Below are 23,613 nucleotides of genomic sequence, written 5' to 3'. Positions count from 1 at the left end.
GGTTTGATTCAGTGTATACGATTGCTGATAGTAATTCTAAATATCGCTCAGCGTTCCCTGAAAGCTAGCATTCAGATCAGCATATCTCCATAATTCAGTAATCTGCTTACACGTGCATTTGCAGGCAAAGTGACTGAACAAGATTCCTAGCCTTGAAAAGTGTCTTCCTGGTTTATCCTTGTTCAAGCAAGACCAGACATGGTTGTACATAGTATGTGTATCGCATTGCAACGCCATTCCTATGATAACCCTTGCCAGGAAATACGGCTGGACGAAGGTCCTTTTCTAGTGGTATCGACGAACCCTACCGACTGCGATACTTACCGTATTCAGCAGAACTTTAGATTATTCTCGGTATACCATTAAGTCATATTAGTATCTATTAGCTTAAAAGGGTTCTTGAAATGCAGGAAGTCTCTTATTTTTTTTATCTGTTTATCGTTCACAAGCATAAATTTATATTATACTTCATTTGTATTCGTATCATACGTATGGTACATTAGTTTCAATCTATAAATGAGTGTTGCGGCAATGGGGGTTCGAAATTGAACGTTACCTTATTTAGGCTGGTAAAACTCAATTGTATGAGATATATTCATAATATAAATAGATTATTAAAAATGAGTGAATTAAATATGAAAATACAATTAATATGAATTAAAAGAAAAATCATAATAAACACTAGTGAAAATAAAAACATATATTTTCAATGAACGAAATTAGAAATTAAATAAATATTCACGAATAAAATAAAGTTTATGAGCTTAAATTTTTTTTTCTTTTTTATATCTTTATTGAGGTTTATAACTGTACATAATAATACATTTAGTAAATTTACTGTAAGTTTATAATTGAGTGATTCAGGCGTGTCGATAAACTGGTAACATTAGAAGGTATCGAGGCCATCTTCTTTTCAGGCGCCTCGGAGAGAGTTCAAAATGGAAGGAATGATATCTGGTTTGGGCTAGATCAGTTACATATGGAACATTGAGGCCTTTATGTATGATTTTAAATCAATTTAAAATAAAAATGAGTAGAAAAGAAGAATGGTTGAATCGAAATGTGAAAAAAAAAGTTATACATGAGAAACAATATGAAGCCTTCAACTGTCTATGAAGCAATCAAATGATATAATGTCGATGAGTGAATGTTGCTAAAATTGAATCACTGGAAGTGCAACTTTATATTATAGATTTCACATGTATTTGCCATTTTCTGCAAATCGGTTCTATCGATTTTGATTAAACTTGTCATATCAATTAACAATTAAAGAAGTGGTAAAACAAGTTGTCTTTGATATCAGCTATTTCTTTTCCTCATTGAGGTAGTTCAGCAAGACTTAAATTCCTCATTCCCAAAATATAAAAAAGCTTCGTCTATAATTTGTTGTACCATTAATTTATTTTTGAGGGGGGGAGTAATTAAACATCTCTGATTGTCAGATATTATAAAATATGGATGAATGTAAAATAAATAATAATTTAATAAATAACTAAAGGAGAATACTTAAGTTTTCGTGTTTCTACTGTTATCAATGCAGTAGTAATAAAATTTTGACTATTGTCGTAATAACCATTGAAACACGTAAACGTACTACTAAATCTTCATCTAATTAATAAACATTAATATAATATGAGAAAGCTCTGCCATCGTGAATCATGTTATGGAATTCGCAAAGAGCGATGATAATAACTCACCATAACTTGAGTTTAAAAAAGTTGTGATGTGGCATAAATCACAGATTTTACATATCATAATGACTGATTTTAATTTAATAGTAAATAGCTGGTAAAACCACATATTATTTTTCCTCTAGAAAACTTTTACTGTCTAAACCTTTGAAAATGAATAAAAAGTTAGTTTTAGTATTTACAAAACAATAGAGAAGCATTTCATTGATTTCCTTATATCAACTCATCTTAATTTCTTACATATTTGTCCTAAAATCACCAAGTTCTTATTCCTTTCTATTTTTATTTCACATTCAATTTGTCCCTGATGGTTGAATATTTTTCTAAGAGTGTTACTGAAAGATTTATCAAATTCATTATAGATTTTGGATTGATATTGCTAAGGTGTGAATAAATCCAAACCATTTAATGTTCTTTTTAATTCGAAAAGCATAGACCTTAACCTCATTAGTTTTATCTTAAGCAAACATTACGTAGGTTATAGTACTAATTATTTTATGTGTTTTAATTGACAAGGTGATCCTCTAATCCTATTTCGAGGTCTTTAATGTTCTCTCGTCGTTATTTATCCTGTCGTCAATTTATTGTTAAATATATGGGAAAATGAATTTTAAAGGAAAAAATTATAAATGTGCAAAATAATGCGATAGATACAAGAAGGCAGTTTGATTATTTTAACAGGAATCTGGTCGAAGTCATAATCGTTAGTTGTGTATTTCAGGACATTGGAGAGTAGGTCTTCATAAGAGATATCTATAAAATATAAATTTTCTGGATCAAAATGGGTTTGTGGGATAAAGTATGGGAACAAGTGCAATAAGAAAAGAGGATCGGCAAATAGGTTAGTAAGTGAAGTGTACAAAAACAGTCTTGGCACGGCTTATTGATCATTGAGTGAGCTTTCTTAAGAATTTAAAGGAGGTGTAGTCTTCGGAGGTTCTTAAACGTTTTTTGGCTGCATTCCTCCTTCTCATCATCTCTCTGATTTCTGAATTCATCCATGGGGCCGCAGTACATTTGATTGTAGATATCTTTAGGGGTGAATGGTAATTTAGGAAATTAGTAAGAGAAGTCAAAAGACATTCTACCAGGAAACATATAGGAATATATAGGATCGAGGGATTGGAATTTTGAATCGAGGGATTAAGTTTATCAGGTGTTAGAGAGCCAAGGTTAAAGGTTGAAGTCCCAGTTACCTACAACTTGGGAAACCCAACCACAACCCGAAGACTGAAGCCCAGGCTGCTGTAGGATATCCTGTTATAAGTTCTATATTTTTCAGTTCTGTTATTGTCACTCTAAAATTTCATTTTATCTTAACTTTTCTTCTCTCTCTCCCTCTTCATCTTTTTCTTAAATTCACTTTCTTTTTTTTCCTATTAGAAGTTAATTATTTATTTCGTTAAATTCATAAATGTCATTGTTTTTGTCAAAAAATGTATCTTTTACATTTATCATGTAAGGCCTGAAGGTCTGATCTGGTATTAAATAAATAAAAAAAAGGTTAAAGGTTAAGGTTTGTTTAGTTTTTTTAGTTCAGCTTTATTGTAAACCTACAGCTGAAGAAGAACCAGTATTGAAAATTTCAGCTCCAAAAGCATTCTCATAGCAACGATTAAGATAGAGCTTATCCTTATTTTACGACTCCGTTCCTATGGATTGTGATCCTACATAGATTGCCAGCCTAATGCTTCCTTAATAAAGAGCCTTGCTAACGCAAAAAAATTAAATCGAAACTGGATTTAACAAAAAAATTCTTCAGCTGTATAGAGACGCTAGTTTGAAAAGCATGGTAACAAACAAAATGAGATCTTTTTATGTTCTATGTTAAAATGTTTGTTAGTTGCTATGATTTTTTTTTACTTTAACTTACGGTCAATAACCTTAACAATGTCGTATCAAAATTATTGTTATAAGGAAAAAAAGATTCTAAAGATTCAACAATTTTTGAAATCAGTCGGTAAAAAAAAGTAATACCATTCATAAAAAATTTCCGTTACAATGTTTAGCTTTTATGTTAGAACAGATATATAAAAAGTGAAAATCGGAATCGATTAAGAACTTTCTTTCCAAGGACAGTAGAATGGGGGAAGGAACCCCAATGAAGGGCGGTAGGGAGGGTGGGCGTGGTGGCTGGTGGCTGTCCATCAAACTGATCACAGAGGACGCTGACACCTAGCTACCAGGAGGACAGCAAGTAGGAGGAGCTCTGTCAGTGTGGGCTAACTGCTTCTCTCAACCCTCAACTTTATCTTCTTGTTTTAGCGCGATTAAAAATCGTTACGTCAGAATATGTATAACATATAAAATTCAAATATTAGTTTGGAATCATGAAATTCAAATTAAGGCTAGCAACTATATACCTTTTTCTTCCCAAGATCAATAATATTCTCCCGTATTACATTCTAAGTTAATAAATTTTCACTCTCTTATTTTTTTCTATCTTAATTTGTTTTCCCTAAATTTCCAAGTGTTATTATAGTAACAATAAAACGTATTTCTTCCGATTGAAATCGCGTCTTGTTTTATAAGAAGACAATTCAAATAACTGATTAACGCACACTTGGTTTCACAGTTCATTGCACCATTTCCTTTCATTATTACAAAACATTAAGGCTGCTAAATCACGCAGTTAAAGAAGTAATTTAAACCTTTCACGGGTCATACTTCATGCCAGTTCTGCCAACTATAGATTAAAGAGTTAGATGTGGACTAGGTGCTGCCAACTAGAGAAAGGAGGGTGAGGTCATTCCCTTGATCAAGGCCCCCTCTGCCTCTTTCTCTATCTTAGTCACTAATTAATTCTTAGCTCTGAGCGCTCTGTATCTGTCTTATGTCACGATCGGCTGATAATTTGCAATTTGATGTGACGACTTAAAACTCATTTCATAATTATTAATTAGAATTACTCATAGGCTCAGAAAATTGCTACGTAGATCCGTCCCGGAGGACCAAAATATTGGGTTTTCAGGTCCATAACTATCTAAGGTAGTGGAAGAATAGAGATCGGATTACCAATAGAAAAGTAGAAATCAAATCAATCGTCTTATATAAAATTTCATTTTTACATTTGTATTCTTTTCAATGTTTTAAGGGCCTTTTGCTCTGTTAAATCGCTGATCTGTTTGTTTCAGATGATTTTTTGAGAAAATTTGTATAGCTGGTTTTGAAAAGTAGTTGTGGAACAAGTTATACAAAACAGACCAATGTTCATTTGGGAAAAAATTAACATTATTTGTTTTATTTTTATTTTTTTACTATTTTTTTCTACTAAAGGTCATCTGGATAACTTTTTGGATAAAAATTTATTTAACTACAGTCTTGCAAGATCTTCCTACATGAAAACATTTTTGACTATTTTTAAACAATCTTAGTTCATTTTCTATTTATATAAATTATTTATTTAAAAATTACTTCATTTTTTACTTTTTATTTCATACCTTTTAAATTTATATAATAATTGAGTTCATTCTTAACTACCTTAACTACTTTGCTTGGATTGGCACAACATACAAAAACAGATTTTTATTTTATTTAGAATTGGACGTATTTCAAATATAGTACACTGCAGTTACTTTCTCTACTGAGGTCATCCTATAGAATTTCCCAAAGCTATTAGACCCCTTGTAGCCGAGAGAGTTAAGTCATCACTTTAGCAACCTCGCACCTGGAGAGGGTTGGTTTTTATTTCGTGGTGGTCCCACGAAATGAAGATATTAACCCCCACTCTGGTTAGAATCGGTTGGTTATCAGTAGATTAACCCCCTCTCTGTTCATCTGAAACGACAAAAAAAAGATATAAAGTTACTCAAGTCTTCGGTACAATCTATGAAATATTTCACATATAAAATATTTCAAACACAAATTAAAAACAAACTTTTTTGTCAAATAAGACACTATTGAAGCAAAGCAGCGTTTTGCTCATAATGGTTTTATTTTTGTGGGCAGTACCAAATTTAATAATATATTAAAAATGGTGATTTTGAATAAAACATGCGAAGTATTAATCTTTTTTACTTTCCTATATATTAACACTAGCATGTTCTTTTTAATATTTGACATGGTATTTGTATCTTCTACTTTAAAATAAACTAAAAATTTAAAAAAAAATAAATACAAAAAATTAGGTTTGAATTAAAAACCCCACAAATGGCGTTTATTAATGTTTGTTACTGTTTTCAAAACAGGTCATTATCATGGTTACGTTCATCATTACTTAGCTATAAACGTAATATAATAAGTATTATAAAAATTACTATTGTTCCGCTTATCATATTCAACAATTTTATTAAAATATATTATATTTTAATATAATACATTGGCCTGTAAATACAAACTGTTATTTTTACAGTTGCTATTTTAGACGACCATTTGGTCTAGACTGTTCCAGCTAATTAGGCCGAATAGAGAAAGTAATTATACTTAATGATATATCTGGCGGTGGCATAATAGAGCGCACGATTCAGAAGGTTGTGGCCACGACCGCTAGCGAGGTGCTTCGCTCTAAGGTTGGCAACACCCATTAAATAATCACTCAGTTCCGGTTGTTCTCTCCTTTGAACCCAAGCTTCCGGCCCTGAAATTGTTTAATCGTGTGTATAATTTAGAGCAGTTATTGAAACATGTTTTGACTATTTAACCTGAAATTCATTATATTTATATTTCATTGTTTATTAGTATTGGTTTCGCCTTTCAAGTATGAACAAAAGTTTTCTAACATGAACAGAGAATAGGAAGAAGTATCATCTCCAATAATTTGTAAAACCGAAAAGTTTGAAAATTAGATGTTTGAGAATCTACTTCAAACTGCGAATATTTTGGTAAAACATTAATCAAATATGCAATTATTCTAAAAATTGTTTATAAACGCTATTCAAAGAGGTCAGTTTCCGAAAATGTTTAGGAAAAATACATACTTCAGGGAATACATCCGGTTACTTGAGTAACCCGTCCAAAATATTTGAAAAATTAATAACCACTAATTGAGATGTTACAGTAACTTCGATAAAATCGAATGTCCGGAAGTGGTACTTTATAGAATCGATTTTTCTCATTTTTTCGATTTTATCAGAAACCGAGTTTATTCTATTTTCTAGTACTGTTCTATTATTTTCCGATTGATTCTAACGATTTTGATTAAATTCAATTTATGAATGCTCTTTATCAAATATCTTATCACATGCTTCATATTTTCATTAAATAGCTTAACTGGTACATGTTCTTGTATTGGAAGTTTCTATTTATTGTTTTTTTTTACTGAAATCAACTAATTATTTTCAAGGGTTTCCGGTAGGGAGCAACGGGATATCGTATTTAATGACAAAATTTTAACTCCATTTTTAAATTAAACTTTATGAATTTTAGTCAGCGCATTCTCTCTCCTTCCCTTAGCTTACTGGGTATTAAACAAGAAACAAATCAAGGTCGAGATTCAGGCTCCAGGAGCCTCCCACTTTTAACGTGTTGATTTATTTATTATAATTAATTATAGTTATTATACCATATATTTTTTGTTAATTATCGGTTTAAGAGATGATTTAAGTAATAATTAATCATTACGTTTAACAAACTAACTCGGACTGTATACGACAACTCATTGGCTCACCTTGGCCTTATTGCATCGGGTCTAGAACCCTACGCATAATTTGAAACAAAAAAAAATCCAAATAGATGACGCGGTCAAATATTTCTTGGCCAAGGACGCATTACCTTTCACTAGTTGCTATCTTTTATCGTTCCGTGCTTTATGGTGACAAGTCCAAGTCATAACTCAAAAATATAATTTTTCATTTATCCTAACAAACCGATGGTTGAAGGCCGGGGAGTTCATTTGTATTGCCGAAGGTCGGTTTTACTGTTTTTATTGGTTTATGATAATTTAAAGGAAATACAAGGCCTAATTAACATCGTGAACCAAATGATCTTTACGATATTATTCAAGCCCATGAATTAAAATGCAACTGAATATATTTGATGAAATTTCTAGAAAGATCTCTGCGATCAATGCCCTTGATAGGTTATTTCAGCCAATAACGGCAAATTCTTCACGTGGGTTTGGTACTTAGCTGGATGAGATAAGTAGGTAAGTTTGGTTTTTAGCGTTTTATGATAATTTTTCAGAAAAGTTCGCACACTTTCTTGTTTAAAATCATGCTTTAGATATATTTTTACTAGATGTAGGAACTATTTTTTTGCCTGTGGGAAATTTAATACATAAACAATCTGATTGTTCCAGTAATCCACAAATCTTTTTAAGACTAAAATAATTATTGGATACTTTGTCAAATTGTGAAAGAATGAATTTTTAATAAATTATTAAAACAACGTTTTGTAAATCACCATTGTTTGAGGACTGTATTTTGGGTTAGAAATACTTATAAAAAGAATGTTATCTAAATAATTTTCGGATAATGAACACTTAAATCGACTAAAAGAAAAAAAAAATAGTATTTCAATAATGTTTTTATTTAAACAAGCATTTACTAATAAAATTTATTTCATCATGAATGAGGTGCCTACAATGGGTTTCGTCACTCCCACGCCTATTTTTTGTGAGTGCCATCAGTGGATTGGATTGGCCGCCCATAGCTCAGTGGTTAAGACACAGTCTTACCAATTTGATGTTTATTGGCGGTGCCGGTTCGAATTCGGCCTGGGACCGTCGACTTTTTTCATTGCGTGGCGGTCCCACAAAATGAAGAACTTTGACCCCCAACCATGGTTAGGCAGTATAGGACTCCAATGGGAGTCTTGGCCAAAAAAGAAAAAAAAATCAATGGATGGTCTCACAAATCCCCGGTAGGAGTTTGTGAGTAAATTTTGTATTATTTTATGCTTGAAAAATCCCGGTTGGGACCGGGACTCGATTTGACAACCTTTGGATTGGTAGACTGGCGCGTTGGCACGCTGCTATCGCTCCACGATATTACATTACATGTTTCAATTAATGAGCATCATTAATTTGCTTTTTGAATATTTAAGAAATTTTGGTATTATGTAATTTAATGATCTTCATTATATAATATTTTATTGAACAATTTATTTTTCTATCATCTCTTCTCTTATTTTATTTTTGTCTTTCCTTTTAATAAATTAAATTTAAGTACATATGAATAATTTAGATTCTTTCTATATTTTAATTTAAATATTAAGTTACACATTGTTTATTAATTGTGAGAATAATATTCTATTAAATTATTTTAATATATAGATATTTATTCAATCGCATTGTGAAATTTGTTTTCTACCTAAAATATTTCTCCTTCAGTTAATCATCAAATTCTATTATAGTTTATATTTATCCATTTTATTCCTTCTAACAATGAGAGAGGGTTAATTTTTTCAAATAAATAAAATTAAAGATACTTTATTGGAAAGCTTAAAATTAAGCTTTTAAAAATTAGGCATTTACACCCGGTCAGACTATTTCAATGAGGATAAGAGGTCGTTTATATAAAAAGGTCATTTATTTGTACACTGCTATAATGATTTTAATCGACATCATTTGAGTATATAATGTAAATTTTAAGATATTATGCGGCGCTTCTGGTTAGTCAATTTTAGCCAAATAGTTTTTTTATTCTTCCCACACATATATCCACCTCAAATTCGTAATTTTATTTTCATACTTTTCGTTATAGGGTCAGGCTGATCACAAACTCACAGACAACTCAGACAGACAAGAGCTGAATTTGGGTTCAGCGGAACTTAAAACGTGTATGTCGTTGAAAACTCGGATCACAATTTTTCACGACCCCAATATTTTCCACTACTCTATATTTTATATCGTCGTTTGATAGTATAAAACCAGATACAACCATTCTCATTTACAAACAACATTAACCCATCGACAAGCGCGATTGTTATTTTGATACACGTTAAACAGTTTCCAGCAAATTTGAAGGCACGTGATCGTTGAGTTTCACAAGCATCTTCCCAGATACCATCGGACCTGCCAACAAATTTTCTGGTAGATTGGACACGTGGAGCTACCTTATTGATGATGATATTATCAATAAAACTGTGGTGTGCACAAAAAAATACATGTCTTCAATACAGGAAAATTTTTCGAGATTAAGAGATGCCAAATTTCTCAATCCTGTTGAAATTAAAACTTTTATTGGTCTTTTATATCTGGGAGGAGTGTTCAGACCAAATCACATAATTCTTGATGAGTTGTGGCAATCAGTTGATCAATTCGGAATGATTATTAATTTTAAAAGGTTTTCATCTCTCTGTACATCCTTAAAATTGATGACGTCAGTACACGCCCAGATCGGGTACTACTCATTTAGTTCCGATCAGAGAAATTGTTGAGAAGTTTATCGAGAATTTTTACCATTGTTATTTTTTTATTTTAATAACTCATTAGTTTCTATTTCTTTGGGCTAATTACTCTAATCATTTTCAAAGATATATATATATATATATTTTTTTTTTTTTAAGAGTTTCTCAGAAAATGATTGTGTATATTTTTATCTTCTTTTAAATCAATAAAGAAATCTCTTTTTTGTTTAAATATGAGTTTGTCTTTAATATCCCTTAGAAAGGCAATTGATGTTAAACATTAAAGTACATAAAAATTGTAAGTTTCTAACGGCTGTCATTTTGATACTCGCGCACTGAAGTGTGGCTTATAAAAGCGTTTGTCGCAAGGTTAAGGCTATTTTTGCAGTACGGCTGTTAAGTGTGGGGTACGGCATCTAATCTAAGGATCTAATAAGTACAGTAGATGCCCCTTTGTTGATAAGAAATAGTCAATTGCATCCTGGAATGCAATTGGAATCAATAGATGACCTCATCAAAATATTCCATTCCCAGATACATGTGGTTCATTATATAGTATCTAGGAAAACTAATTTCATATAGAAGACTGAACTCCAGACTAATAGAAGACATTCGGCCATGAACTCTGTATTTATTCATTTTATTTTTATTTATATTTTTATTATAGAACAATATAAGTCAGTTACTTATTTTTTAAATTTTATATAAGTCAGTTATATATTTTATAAATTCTCTAAACAATAGTTTTTTGTTTCTTCCATTCTTCAATTAAATATTAATTATTATTATATCTTAGATATATTTATTACCTTATTTTTTTTACTACTTTATTTTTGATAATTAAAAGTATTGGATAATTATAACATTATGAAGCGTTAGGAATGTCTTTGCATGAAACTTTACCCCAAATCTAGTTGTTCTAATTATCATGTGCAGCCCACCAGACCGATCTGTTAATAAAGGAAAGGGGGGTTGGTGGTAGTTATGACCAAGCACTGTTTTTTTTTTCAACTTCACTCGATTATAGTTTCGTCTTATTCGACGATATTTCCTAAAATAAATGTAAAAAGTGGTGAATAAAAATTGTTAAATATTTCTTTGTTAAAATGTGTGTTTATGAGTTCTAAATTTGTTTTCTTTCTTTACACATTTTTTTACATCATCTTATTTTTCTTTCAGAGAGGAGGAGAATTCTTCCTGGAGAAAACAAGATGACTGCGACAGAACGAGAAGATGCAGTCTCCCAGTGCATCGGGGAGTTCGGCAGGTGGCAGCTCCTCATGACTTTTCTCTTGGCCTTGTTCAACTTTCCTTGCACCTTCCACATCTTCGCCCTCACCTTCGAGGCCGCTCCCGAAGACTTCCGATGCGCCAAACCCTCTTACAGCTCCCTCACGCAAGAGCAATGGCTCAACGTCAGCACTGTCACTGGGATCGTGGTGAGTTCTTGCTGTAATTACAATTTTATTTCATTTCAAAGACAGATAGTATGTAAGATAAAAATATATTTATTTATAAAAACTAGTTTATTTAAATCTGTACTAACTGATAACAAATGCAACTGTGGCAAACTCATTAAACATATCATCCCATGAAATAGACTAGAATGATTGTCAAAACCAGATGCGAAATAAATAAAGTAATTCTTTTCTAAATATGAACAATATTGGTAATTTTGAACTTTATAGAAGGTTAACGAGATAGTGTGATAAATTAATGTTTCTAAACATTGTTGCTCAAGTGCATCGGATTGCTAAATAGAGAAGCATAATTATGGATCAATGGGTCATTCTCAAATTACGAGAATTATTTTATTTCCAAAAGTAAAATATCAACAAATTCAGAATGCTCTTAGGTAAGCTCCACTTACTTAAGGTGATACCACTAAAAAAAAAAAAGTAAAATTTACTAATAAAATTTTAATTTGATAGTTTCGCATCCGAAAATGCCATGACAATGCAACTAAAACAACCTTGACAATGGTAAAATGAACTTTAGAAAACCATTTGAAATTGAATTTTTGTCTTTAGATAGAAAAAGGTACGCTGTAGTGAATGGACTTATATTTTTAATCGATCAATTAAATAAAATTAATTTTTATTATACAATTAATATTCTTCATGTATATTAATTAGTTTTTTATAATTACATAATTAACAAATAATACATTTAAATCTAATAACATAAATTTATGGTCAAGTTATTTAAGTACTGTAATTTTAAGATATCTGTTTTAATCAATATCTATTTGACAGGGTGGAAAGCTGCAGATTGACGGATGCAGGATTAAGAATTTGGATTACAGACTCAGTTACGAAGAACTGCTGCGGACCGAGCCAAATGATACCAGGCCATGCTCATCCTGGGACTATGATACTTCTCAGTTTGGAGAAACCATTATCACTGAAGTATGTCTCTTTCATTTTAGCAATCAGTTTTAAACATTTTGTATGTGTTTACATGTTTGGAGGGAGTGGAATATCTCAGTGAACAGGGTGCTGTGCCACTATCTCCTAGTCATGGGTTCTAATCCAGTTTTGTCAGATAATTATTTGTTCTGCTTAATCAGTCGTGAGTCAACCATGTTTTCGGTAACCTTTCTTTGGGCACACTCTGCCTATATGAATTGGATACTATAGTAGAGGAGAAAACCTGGCGGTTGAGTATAAACTTGAACAAATCAACTCCTTGCTCAACTTTTGTTCTAGAAACAGTACTTCCTTAAAACGTTATATACTTTTGACCCTTTAAGGGTTGTATCAGTACAGATGTTTCTATATTTAAACTAAACACTATGTAGTACAAAAAACATTGAAGAAAAAAGAATAATAATAATTTAAAAATGGACTTGTTTTTAAATTACTAGGCTTCAACTATTTGTTTACCTTTGATGAATATGAATATCAACAAATCATTATAGATAGAAGTTTTTGTTATTTTCTGTAAAAGAAAAGAAGAACTACCACCTTCAAATGGTGATGGCAATAGTGTGGTAGCCAATGAGCTTTACAGCTATGATCCAGAACTAAGTTTAGTATTTCAATAAAAATGGATCAAAATTAATGGAATGTAGATTCCATGAAGAAAGAGGGTAATAATGACAAAGATAATAGATTTTTTTATCCAACTCCAATTTTTGAACTAAGGTGACCCTGACTCTAAAACATTCAAATTAAGTTACATATCAATAACTGTTGTTTTTCTACCATAATTCTTTGAACTTAGTCAAGGAAATTTAATATGTTAAAACTAATCAACTTCTTTTTTTTCACAGTGGAATTTGGTTTGTGAACAATCACAGCTAAGCAATATAGCTGAAATGATGTTTCTAACGGGAGTGGCTATTGGTGGATTTGTCTGTGGACTGTTTTCTGACAAGTAATTAACCTTAATTTTTTTGTCTTTAATATACAAACTAAAAAAAATATTTTACTGGTCCTAATGATAACATATTCCTCTGCATTTGTTTACAAAAAATACATACAGTGATTTAATCACTTTTCATTTTTAAAGTTTAACTATTTTTTTGTTTTGTTTCAAAACTACTCTGGCCTTGAGTTGTTTTAATAATTGAAATGATAGCCTGAACATATTGATTTCAAATACAATTTATGTCCTCCAACCCCATACTTTTTTTAGCAAAAAAATCTGCATTTACATGTGCCTAGATATATGAAAATGTATTAAATGTCTGTTACTTTTAGATATTCTTTTATTTAATTAAGTTTATTTTATAATAATATGTTTATCTTTATTTCCTCCTTAGATTTGGAAGGAAAACAACTTTAATGGTGTCATTATTAGCCCAGATAATAATAGGGGTAGCAATAGCTTTTACACCCTGGTACTCGCTATTCTTAGTGTTCAGATTTATATTAGGAATGTTTTCAGTCAGTGTGGTGTTCTCTGGATTTGTTCTGTGTAAGTATCTATTTTATTTTATTTTTAAATTATTACGATCTTTTTAGTTCTTTCTCTCTTTAGTATTAGTATATACCATTTTTATTCATAACCTAATGACTCTACGATAGGATAAAGTTGTTCATAGATAAAGCCGTTTTCTCTTAAGTCAACTCCAATATGCTTAAAAGTTTGTTCCTGCATTCACTTATACGAATCACAAACAATACCTTAAAGAAAAGGTATTCTTTTAAATTTCATACATTTTTACAGGTTGATTGATGTTTATGGCTTCCATTTTTTTATTTTTCATAATGTAACGTTTTGAACCCTTTTAAACCCTTTCTTAGTAAACAATCTATCTAACACTTATAGAAATTTACAAATTGGACTGTTAGTTTCAGAAATTAATACATTCAAATCAACTCTTCAGCTTTATTAGTATAGAGATTATATATAAGTATGACTTACATTCTACTTACAATACATTTAAACATTCTTTATATTAACTGTTTTTATTACTAAAAAAAATTATTACTGTATTTCTCTGTAGGTAAAGAAAAAAAATAACTTTAGTTTTTTAACTAAAAAAAAAATTAATTTATTTTCTTTATTATGAAATCATTAAAACTTTTGATTTTTTTTTTTTTATCAGCTAACTTATTTATGGAACTTAATTACGAGAATAATTTTTAAATTTCTCTACATTCCTGTGAAATGACTAATTCTTTTCTCTGATATAAACTGTCTAGTGTAAATACACTACATCCCTTTATACCGAAAGCACACTATGATAAATGTGTGTGGAGCGTAGAGCACTTGTGGATAGAAATATATTTTTCACTTTCATTGTCATTTTTAAATTAAGGCTGACAGTGCCTAACTTAATTTTTTCATCTTCTGCTACTTTACCCAGACCATTACTCCTGGCTTTTAAATAAAATCTAGCTAGTAAAAATATATTGATGTTTATTAATTTGTAAATGATGATTTAATACTACTTTATTCATAAGTCTGATTATTGTATCTTTGCTAAATAGGCATGGAGCTGGTTGGAGGTAAATGGCTGACCATCTCCGGAGTTTCCTATCTGTTTCCATTACCCCTTGGATATATAACTATCTCCGGGATTGCCTACTTCATTAAAGGTTGGAGATCTCTACAGCTAGCCATAACTTTACCTGCTCTTGTGTTTCTTCCATTGTGGTGGTATGTGACATATATTGGTTACGACTTGAATATTGATAATATTGTGTTGCGGTGGTGATAGCCAGGGCCAGATCTACCTGGCTTAAAGGTGCATGATCCCTAGGGGCTCGCAGTTAAAATTTTATTTTTACGTTCATGCTCTTTATAATTAAAACTGAATTTTAGATTTAGTTATAATAATTATAAAAATTTATATTTTGTTAGTTTATAATATTATACATGATTTATGAAAATATTTTTAATTATCAGATTGATATTTCCATTATTAACATTATTTTAACTGAATAAAAATAATAAAAAATTTAAGTTATAAACTAAAAATAAATTTAAAAGTGATAAAAATAAATTTGTTATCAATATATAAAGAATATTTTCTTGGAGAAAATTGCTGGACTGACCTCCCCTTCCAATAGTATGAAAAGGGGGACAACTCTTGGACATAGAGACGCTCAAAATTTAAATCTGGCCCTGGTGATAGCAAATTATAACAAAATGTATCATCTTAATCTAATTGCATGTTGATTATAAAAAATATTTTTTTACTCCCTCATCTAATCAATTAAACGGCAATAATAATCATTTGCATTTTTATGGCCCTTAATTACAACACATATACATATTAGTTACTGTATCATTTAATCATTTCAATGTCTAAATCTTTATTACTTTGTCTATTATAGGGTTCTCCCTGAATCTCCCAGATGGCTTTTGACGATGTGTCAAGGAGAAAAAGTTATAACCGTACTTAAAAAAGCTGCTAAATTCAATGGTAAAGAACTTCCAGCAAATGCTGATAAAATACTCAAACAGGTAATAGGTTAAAACATAAACTAATTTTTAGGTTTAATTTTCTAAAATTTCTAAGAAAAATAACATTGACATTTATCATTCATTGTTATGCAGTTATCTTTAAAAAAAAAAAAAAGTAAAGTATTTCTGTGTTAAATTGTAGAGATCTTCTCTCAGTCCTCTGCTGTTCCTGAAGGTAGTATCCTTAATCCCATCCTCTACACAATCTATACAACTAACATCCTAAACAATCCTAACACTATCCTCAAAACGTATGCTGATGACACATGTGTGTGAACATCACTCGTCGTTAATAATAATACTTTAATTGAATCCCAAACTCTCCAACCCCATATCACAATCCTCAAAGTATGGTGTTGAAATTGGAGTATTAAAATAAATCCCAAAATCACCTTTACCCTTTGTTGTAAACCTACCGACTGCCCTACAGTATCCTTTAATAATGTTGCTCTTACACATGTCTAACAGATCCATTACCTTGAACTACATCCGGACAAGCGACTAACGTGAAATCCTCACACAAGACTGAAAATACAGGAAACTCCACTTTAATTCCGACTATTACAGCACTTACTAGACAAACGGTCTAAACTTCCATTCCATTACAAAAGACTGATCTACATGACAATAATAAGGCCTATCTGAACATAAAGAGTTGAGCTTTGGGACTCCACTAAACCTTCAAATCCTCTCGTATCCAATCCTAACAAGCCAAAATCCTTTGTAAAATCTTCAATGCTCATTACTTTTTCACAAATTAAATCATCCATAAAGATCTTAATGTTCCATATGTCACCGACCTAGCCTGAACCAGATATCGATCCTGCCGTTATAAACTCCCAAACCACTCAAACCCACTAGTTTCTAACCTTGCTTCCTCTTCCATTTCTGACTATCCTCTGAGGTGCCTGAAAAGAAAATTTCCTTGAGACCTTCTAATGTAAAAATGATTTTAGAGTGCTACCAATGGGTAGTTTCTCTACATGCCTGTACCATGCCATTATGATCTTACATCAAATTTACTGGTTGTATTATTATGTACAGTTAGTAAATGTCAATAAATAAATTTAAATAAAATTGTAGAGAAACAAAGTGATAAATGAACATGACCACTAATTATTTTTTCCTAGTTAGAAAGAAATGAACAGAAAATTATTCTTAACTAGAAAATTGAGTAAAGGATAAAATCTGCAATAGCAAGAAACACTTGGAAGTAGATTGTGTGTATTGACTGGGCTATAAGAAATTATGTTGAAATATCAAAGCCTATTAGAATGGCACTGTATTTCCTTCCTTATTGATTTTGGTAAAGCTAGTCAGCCTCTGTAGGATTATTATTGCTTTATAGCTATGTTTCATGCACACAAACATTAAATGCCTGTTAATTATTGTTTCAACAAAAAAAAAAAGTATTTCTACATTTTTAATTTAAACATAAATAATAATCATCCTTTTTATGATTTATGATGAAATTTAATAATGATCATCTATTTTGTTATTTTCTAGAGCATGGCTCGAAGCGGTGAACAGCCTCCAAAGGTGGGATGTCTGGATTTGTTCAGGACAGCTTACATGAGGAAAATCTCTTTGCTTTTATATGTCGTATGGTTTTCTGTCTACCTTGTATACTATGGATTGGTTCTGAATCTTTCTAACCTCGGGGGTGATGTTTATGTAAATTCTATAATATCAGGTAATATAATTTAAGAGTTTTATTACAATAACATTGTTTAACATTTTATATTTGATATAGAATAATTAGATAATATTTTCCTAGTAACAATTTAATAAAAAGAACCATTAAAACCATTAATGGCATTTTAACTTGTTCTACATTATCAAAAATAATATTTAACATTGGTGATAGCAGATTTCTGATTTATTTTTCTCATATAGTCTCTATAATTCTTATCCAGAAAGAGTTGTCTTCGTACAACATAAGTACACAGATGTCTTAGATCAGGGGTGGACAATCTTTCTAGTCCATGCTCCAATTTTTTCACGGATGAATTCAGATATAATATAACTTGTTTTCTTTTTATACCTTCTTGAGTTCATGCTTAGAATCGGAAAATATAAGTTCACGTAGGATGTGCTTTGCTCAGGGTAGGAACAGAAACAACTTAATCATGCAATTAAAGTAATTAATTTATGCTGATTTATAAAATAACCAATCAACACTAGTCATAAATGATCTCTTCTACCAGATGAAGTCACAAAAATTTAATGTGCTACATAGTATCCTGGTCCAATGCACTGAATGAGGTGCATATCCCGCCCCTTTTCTAGGGAATCAATATTTCCATTTTTTCACAGGAGTCCCTCAGCCAGCCTGACATTTTGACATAATATTTATACATATTATAATACCACCTGCCTTTTTACTACAAGAGCTTACAGACTTCTGGTCCTTGCAAATAATTTAACTGTATATCAATTATTTAAATATAATATTAATAACTGCAAAGCATTATTCAGTATATTACTGTGGTGTCTAATTGGCTGCTGATATTTGTTCATCTTTAAATGAAAATAAAAGATAAAATTATTTTTCTTTTTTAGATTTTTTAGAGAATTGATTTCTGTAACATTTTGTTTAAAAATAAAATCATTCATTTTTTTTGCAGGTGCAGTTGAGTTTCCGGCAATAGCAGTCAGTATTCTATTTCTTCTAAAAATGGGGAGGCGATGGCCTCTTTCGCTAACTACTGCTGGAGCTGGAATTGCTTGCTTAATGACCGTTGTTGTCAAAAATGGTAATCTATTTTCATTAGTTAGAATTTATTAATAATCACAAGACCATTTGTTTGCAAATTTTGATTAATTGATTCATTTTATAACTTTGTTTGGTGCTAAACTTTTAAACAACTCTTGTGAGTATTCTAGCCTGATTGACCACTACTTTTACCCCTCGAGAATTTTTAAAAATTAATACTCAAGAAGCATTTATAGATTATTAGACAAAACAATAACAAATTTTCCCAAGTTTGGTTTTCTTTATAAATTCAAACCTTATGTAAATAAGTATTATCTCAAAACTTTGCTGGAGCATATTTTTTTACTTTTAATATTCTTTTCTTAATACAAGAAGTGGGGAGCCTTAATATTTCTATTAACTGTTCTCTATTAAATTGTTTGAAGTTCTTGTAAATTGTTCATTATTATAATTTGTTATACTACTACTATCCGTGGTGCTACAGACTGGTGTAGTCCTTGGTCTACTCAATGAGTCTTCACCAAGTCAGCTGATCTGCCTCTCACCAGTTACAGGTTTCCATGTGATGGTGTACTGCATCCTCCTATCTTAATCGCGGTTTGCCTCATCTTCTAGTCCTAGACCCTCTCACATATAACTTCTTGGGATCTCCTCTGCGGGCATTCATGTGATGTGGCCAGCTCAACATATGCCTATTTTTATGGGCCTTATCACACTTGCCTGTAAACCTCCTCATTCATCCTCCTTTTCCAATTTTTGTTATCATATTTATCGTAAATGTTTATAATTATAATTATTACACACACTTAATTAAATTTTTAACTCTGCAAGGATACATTTTGTTTGATATTGTTATAGAACCAATTAAAGATATGGTTATATAAACTATGTGTGATTCTATTAAAAAATTCGATCATTTTCAATTTTTTAATTTTACTTTTAATCATTATTATATCTGTTTAAAATAGATGACTGGCTTCGTTTGGCTCTTGCTATGGTTGGTCGACTTTGTATAAGCTCTTCAAATGTTGTAATGCCAGTGTTCACAGCTGAACTGTTCCCAACTTCTATGAGAAACCTTGGTGTTGGATCTTCAAATGCTCCAGCAGGTGTCGCCTTAATTTTGGTGCCATACCTTTGGAATATGGTTAGTTATAAGTTTTTATATTTTTTATTTTTATAATCCTCTAACAGAAACAAGTTGATTGTTAAAATAAGATACAGATGAAGAATATTTACCTTTAAATTTACTTTATCGAATGTCTATTCATGTTGATTGCTCAAAATGAAATGAGCTTTACATTTCAAAATCAGTACATAGTATATAATATTTATATATTAATGAAATACTTAGTGTAAATAGGCATAATATGTATATGAGACAAAACAAAAGTGGCTCAGCTTTATTGTTTGTTCTGGAACTGATAATCAATATCTTCAGTCTTATATCATTGATGATATTATAAATTCTTGATTGATTTCTTAAAATTAACATGATTTCATCAATTCATGATCAATTCCATGGTTAATACTAACAAATTCATTATTCAACTTAAGTTTTCAAAAGCTTTTTTTTTTATAGGCTGGAATGAATGAAAACATGCCCATGGCTGTATTGGGGCTCTGCGGCCTGCTTGGAGGTGCAGCTGTTTTACTTCTTCCCGAGACAGGAGGTTTAGTTGAAGATGTTGGACAAACTTAAAAGAATTCAAAAACCAACTTTTATTGCTTAGAATTACTTTTATCATTCCAGGACATGGAACATATTTTGAGTCTCTTCTCAGAGACTAACATCGCTTTAGGCAAATGATATAGATGATATGTATAATTAATCACTTTGAAAGAAATATTGTTTTCAATATAAGCAAAATAAGAATAGGCACATGTCCTGATTTTTAAAAATCTATACTATGACGTTTTGATTTTTAAAATATTAAGAGATTCATAAAAGAATGATAATTAATCGATCTTGATATTATAATTAATAACTGATATTATTTATTAGCTGTGATTCAATTATTTTTGCATATTCATCTAACCTATCTTACCTGAGATGGTTTTAAAAAATATTGATTAAAGTTCCTACTTTCAAATTTTAGGTTAACTTGTGAAAAACATTTTATTTTGCCTAATGTATTATTTAAAAAATGTCATTAATAAATATTGATGATGTCCTTCAAAAGAAAAATTATTGTTTTTTACAATTCTAATTATTGGAGCAATGGTATACTTGTGATAAATGAAATGAAAATTGTATGTAATTGTTTTAGATTAGTGTTTCTTAAATTTTAAGCTTAGAATAATTTATTTATAGGTTTAGTGAACTATACCAAAGATGAAAGGGTTATGAGTACTTTAATAATACTTTCAAGTATGTGCAGTATTTTGAAGATGGTGCTGATAGATTGTTCATTTTATATTTTCTCCCCTAACTATTTTCTTAAATTTTTCTATTAATATAGGATTTATTTCAGATACCATAGTATTAAAGTACGCATTATTTTGTAAAAATATTGTTATTGCTGTACATCAGTGGTTCCTTAATTTTTTTTATATTTGATGTATGAATCATAAGTCGCATTGTTACTTCCTCGAGAAAAAGTAACTGAGTCATTAGCACTTTAGTGAAGTCATTAGAATTTGAAGAGAAAACAGAAACAAAGTTATAAAAATGGCATAATATATTCTTTTGAATACATTAAGGAACCACTGTTATTCGAGAAGAATGTATTTATTATTCATTGGTATAAAATTGATGTTAAAAAAATATCTTTTTATTAATAAAAAAAAAAATTAGTTCTTGTAAATGTTGATATTTAGTTGTTTTTTAATCATGATGTGCTTTGTAGAAGTAGTTGCCTTTTAAATAAAATGATTGTACTTGGTGATAATTCTAATGTTAGCCTAAACAAATCTAACTATATTTATAATCAAAAGTAACTATCTTAAGATAATTATTAAGAAATTTTCTTGTAAAAAATATTTTATTTGTTAGATTTTTCATTTATTTATTTCGCATTTTTGTCAGTAGTATGATTGTATGATACACTACAGTCAAGAAATCAATAATATTCTATTTATTTTGTATTAAAGAGATAATTTTTTTTTTATTATGTTTTTGTGATTAATCTAATTTATGTTACTTTTAAAAAAATCTTTAAATTAGTTGAGATTTGTTTTAATTAATTTGTATATACCAATATGTGATGTTACTTAATTTTTTGTATTTAAATGTGTAAATTACAGAAATAAACGGCGTAAGTTCAGATATTTGCATTTGTTGAACTACTTTTGAAAATCCTTATCTAATTTTATTAATACCATTTCCTCTACAGCTTCAATAAGACATTTTTAGTCCTTCACTTTGTGAACAATTTGACTTTACTTTATACCAAACCTGGGAGTCCTTGTTCAACCTAAATGGGTGGGATACTGATATGGAATTTTGTATAATTCTCTTCTTGAATGGTTTTTACAAGTGATTTGAACTTTAATGTAGCATATAATAGAGAGATTCCATGTATTAGCACCTTCAATTTAGTATTAGCACAAAAAATCCCTCTGAATACAGTTTGGTCCACAATTTCAGAAGCTGCCAGAGGATATCGCATGTATATGTATTAATTTTACAAAGCATGAAGATTCAGTAGACTACTTAGGTGGACATGACAAATTGTTAAAACAAGTCATTCAATAATGTTTTTTAATAAATAAATAATGTATTTTAAGAACTTACCCAACTACTAGGGCCTACTACAGATTTATTATTTATTCTATATTATGGAACATGTATTAAACATATGAAATTTCAGCTCTTGTGGATTTATAAATGATGTACAAAGTTCATGTTTGAACACTCGGGAAAGAGTTATTCTTAATTCAATGAGTAGAACCCGATATGGCGCTCAACTTGAATTTACGACATAATAAAAACCAAACTATGCAATTTGAAGGTAAACAACCTGTACTATACCCTTTGGTAGCATATATTATAGAGATTCTTAATAGTTATGTCTTTCCTTCTCTGACAATCCCACAGAATTCAGCTTGTTCTTCGGCATATGTTCTAAACCGGTGATGAGATATTTGCTGGACCATAACTCTCAAATGGTTGAGGATATGAAAAAATTGATTGGGACTAAATTTAATCTCTGTTTCAAAAACAATGAAAAATTTTCTACAAAAATTTTTCTGAAGAGCACTCTGAAAGGAATTATTCTTAATGTAATAAGTAAATCTCAGAAATGGTGGCCATCTTGGTTTTATGACATTAAAAACCAAACCCCTTAATTTGAAGGCACCTATTACTATATAGCACATTTATGTACATAATGTAGTATATAATATTCCACCCAGTAGCACTTTCCCTTCCTAAAAAATCCAACAGAATACAGTTGGCTCCAGGACTATCAGGACCAATCAAAGGAGACAATTGTATGTACATACTAATGCTAACCATGTTTTGAAGGAGCTAGTCATTGTCCTTTAAAAATCTTTTAAAAAAACTCCAAATATTAACTGACTTCAAATTCTTATCAAAAGTCACAAATAAAAAAAAATGTAAATACATTGTTCTCTTATTCAATGTTATAATAGTCCGCAAATGTTAAACACATGAGTAAAAGTTCTAATATGATAGCCTAATTGAATCAGTCATTTCAGAAACACCTTATCTTCAAAAAATTAACTTAGTAAACTCATAGTATGAAATTTCATTAGAATTAATAAAACTCATATTTAAATGTTTTTTAATATGATCTGGTATTTCCTAACAGGCAAACCTAACTTTGGGCAAAAATAGAGATAAATTATTTCTCAAATGATCTTATATCTAAATCTTAACCTCAAATGGCTGATTTAACTAGCCAGAATTTATAATAAGGTAATGCTAATATTTTTTTTAACTGAAATGATATAATGGAAACTTAAATCTTTAATGCTTATCACTAATTTGGATTTATGTAATTTTTAGTTTAATATCAACTAAACATTGATAACACA

At 30.2% G+C, this 23,613-nt stretch overlaps 1 protein-coding gene across 2 annotated transcripts in view; it reads left to right on the top strand.

The window, feature by feature from the left end:
- Positions 1–21,874, top strand: part of LOC106677343 (organic cation transporter protein) — a 304,283-nt gene extending 282,409 nt beyond the window's left edge. The window contains exons 3-12 of one of the 2 annotated variants that reach the window (XM_014415214.2): positions 11,157–11,416; positions 12,233–12,385; positions 13,252–13,355; positions 13,744–13,898; positions 14,918–15,086; positions 15,767–15,896; positions 17,403–17,589; positions 18,524–18,652; positions 19,581–19,759; positions 20,195–21,874. In XM_014415214.2, the coding sequence (XP_014270700.1) occupies positions 11,157–11,416; positions 12,233–12,385; positions 13,252–13,355; positions 13,744–13,898; positions 14,918–15,086; positions 15,767–15,896; positions 17,403–17,589; positions 18,524–18,652; positions 19,581–19,759; positions 20,195–20,314 (1,586 nt within the window). In that variant the 3' untranslated portion in view covers positions 20,315–21,874. The remainder of the gene's footprint in view (positions 1–11,156; positions 11,417–12,232; positions 12,386–13,251; positions 13,356–13,743; positions 13,899–14,917; positions 15,087–15,766; positions 15,897–17,402; positions 17,590–18,523; positions 18,653–19,580; positions 19,760–20,194) is intronic. The other variant, XM_014415215.2, reaches the window with a different exon arrangement.
- Positions 21,875–23,613: the final 1,739 nt, after the last annotated feature.

This window comes from Halyomorpha halys, unplaced genomic scaffold (assembly GCF_000696795.3).
Source record: "Halyomorpha halys isolate HHAL.00 unplaced genomic scaffold, Hhal_1.1 Scaffold94.1, whole genome shotgun sequence".
Taxonomy (NCBI): domain Eukaryota; kingdom Metazoa; phylum Arthropoda; class Insecta; order Hemiptera; family Pentatomidae; genus Halyomorpha; species Halyomorpha halys.
This window is presented reverse-complemented; position numbering and strand designations above follow the sequence as displayed.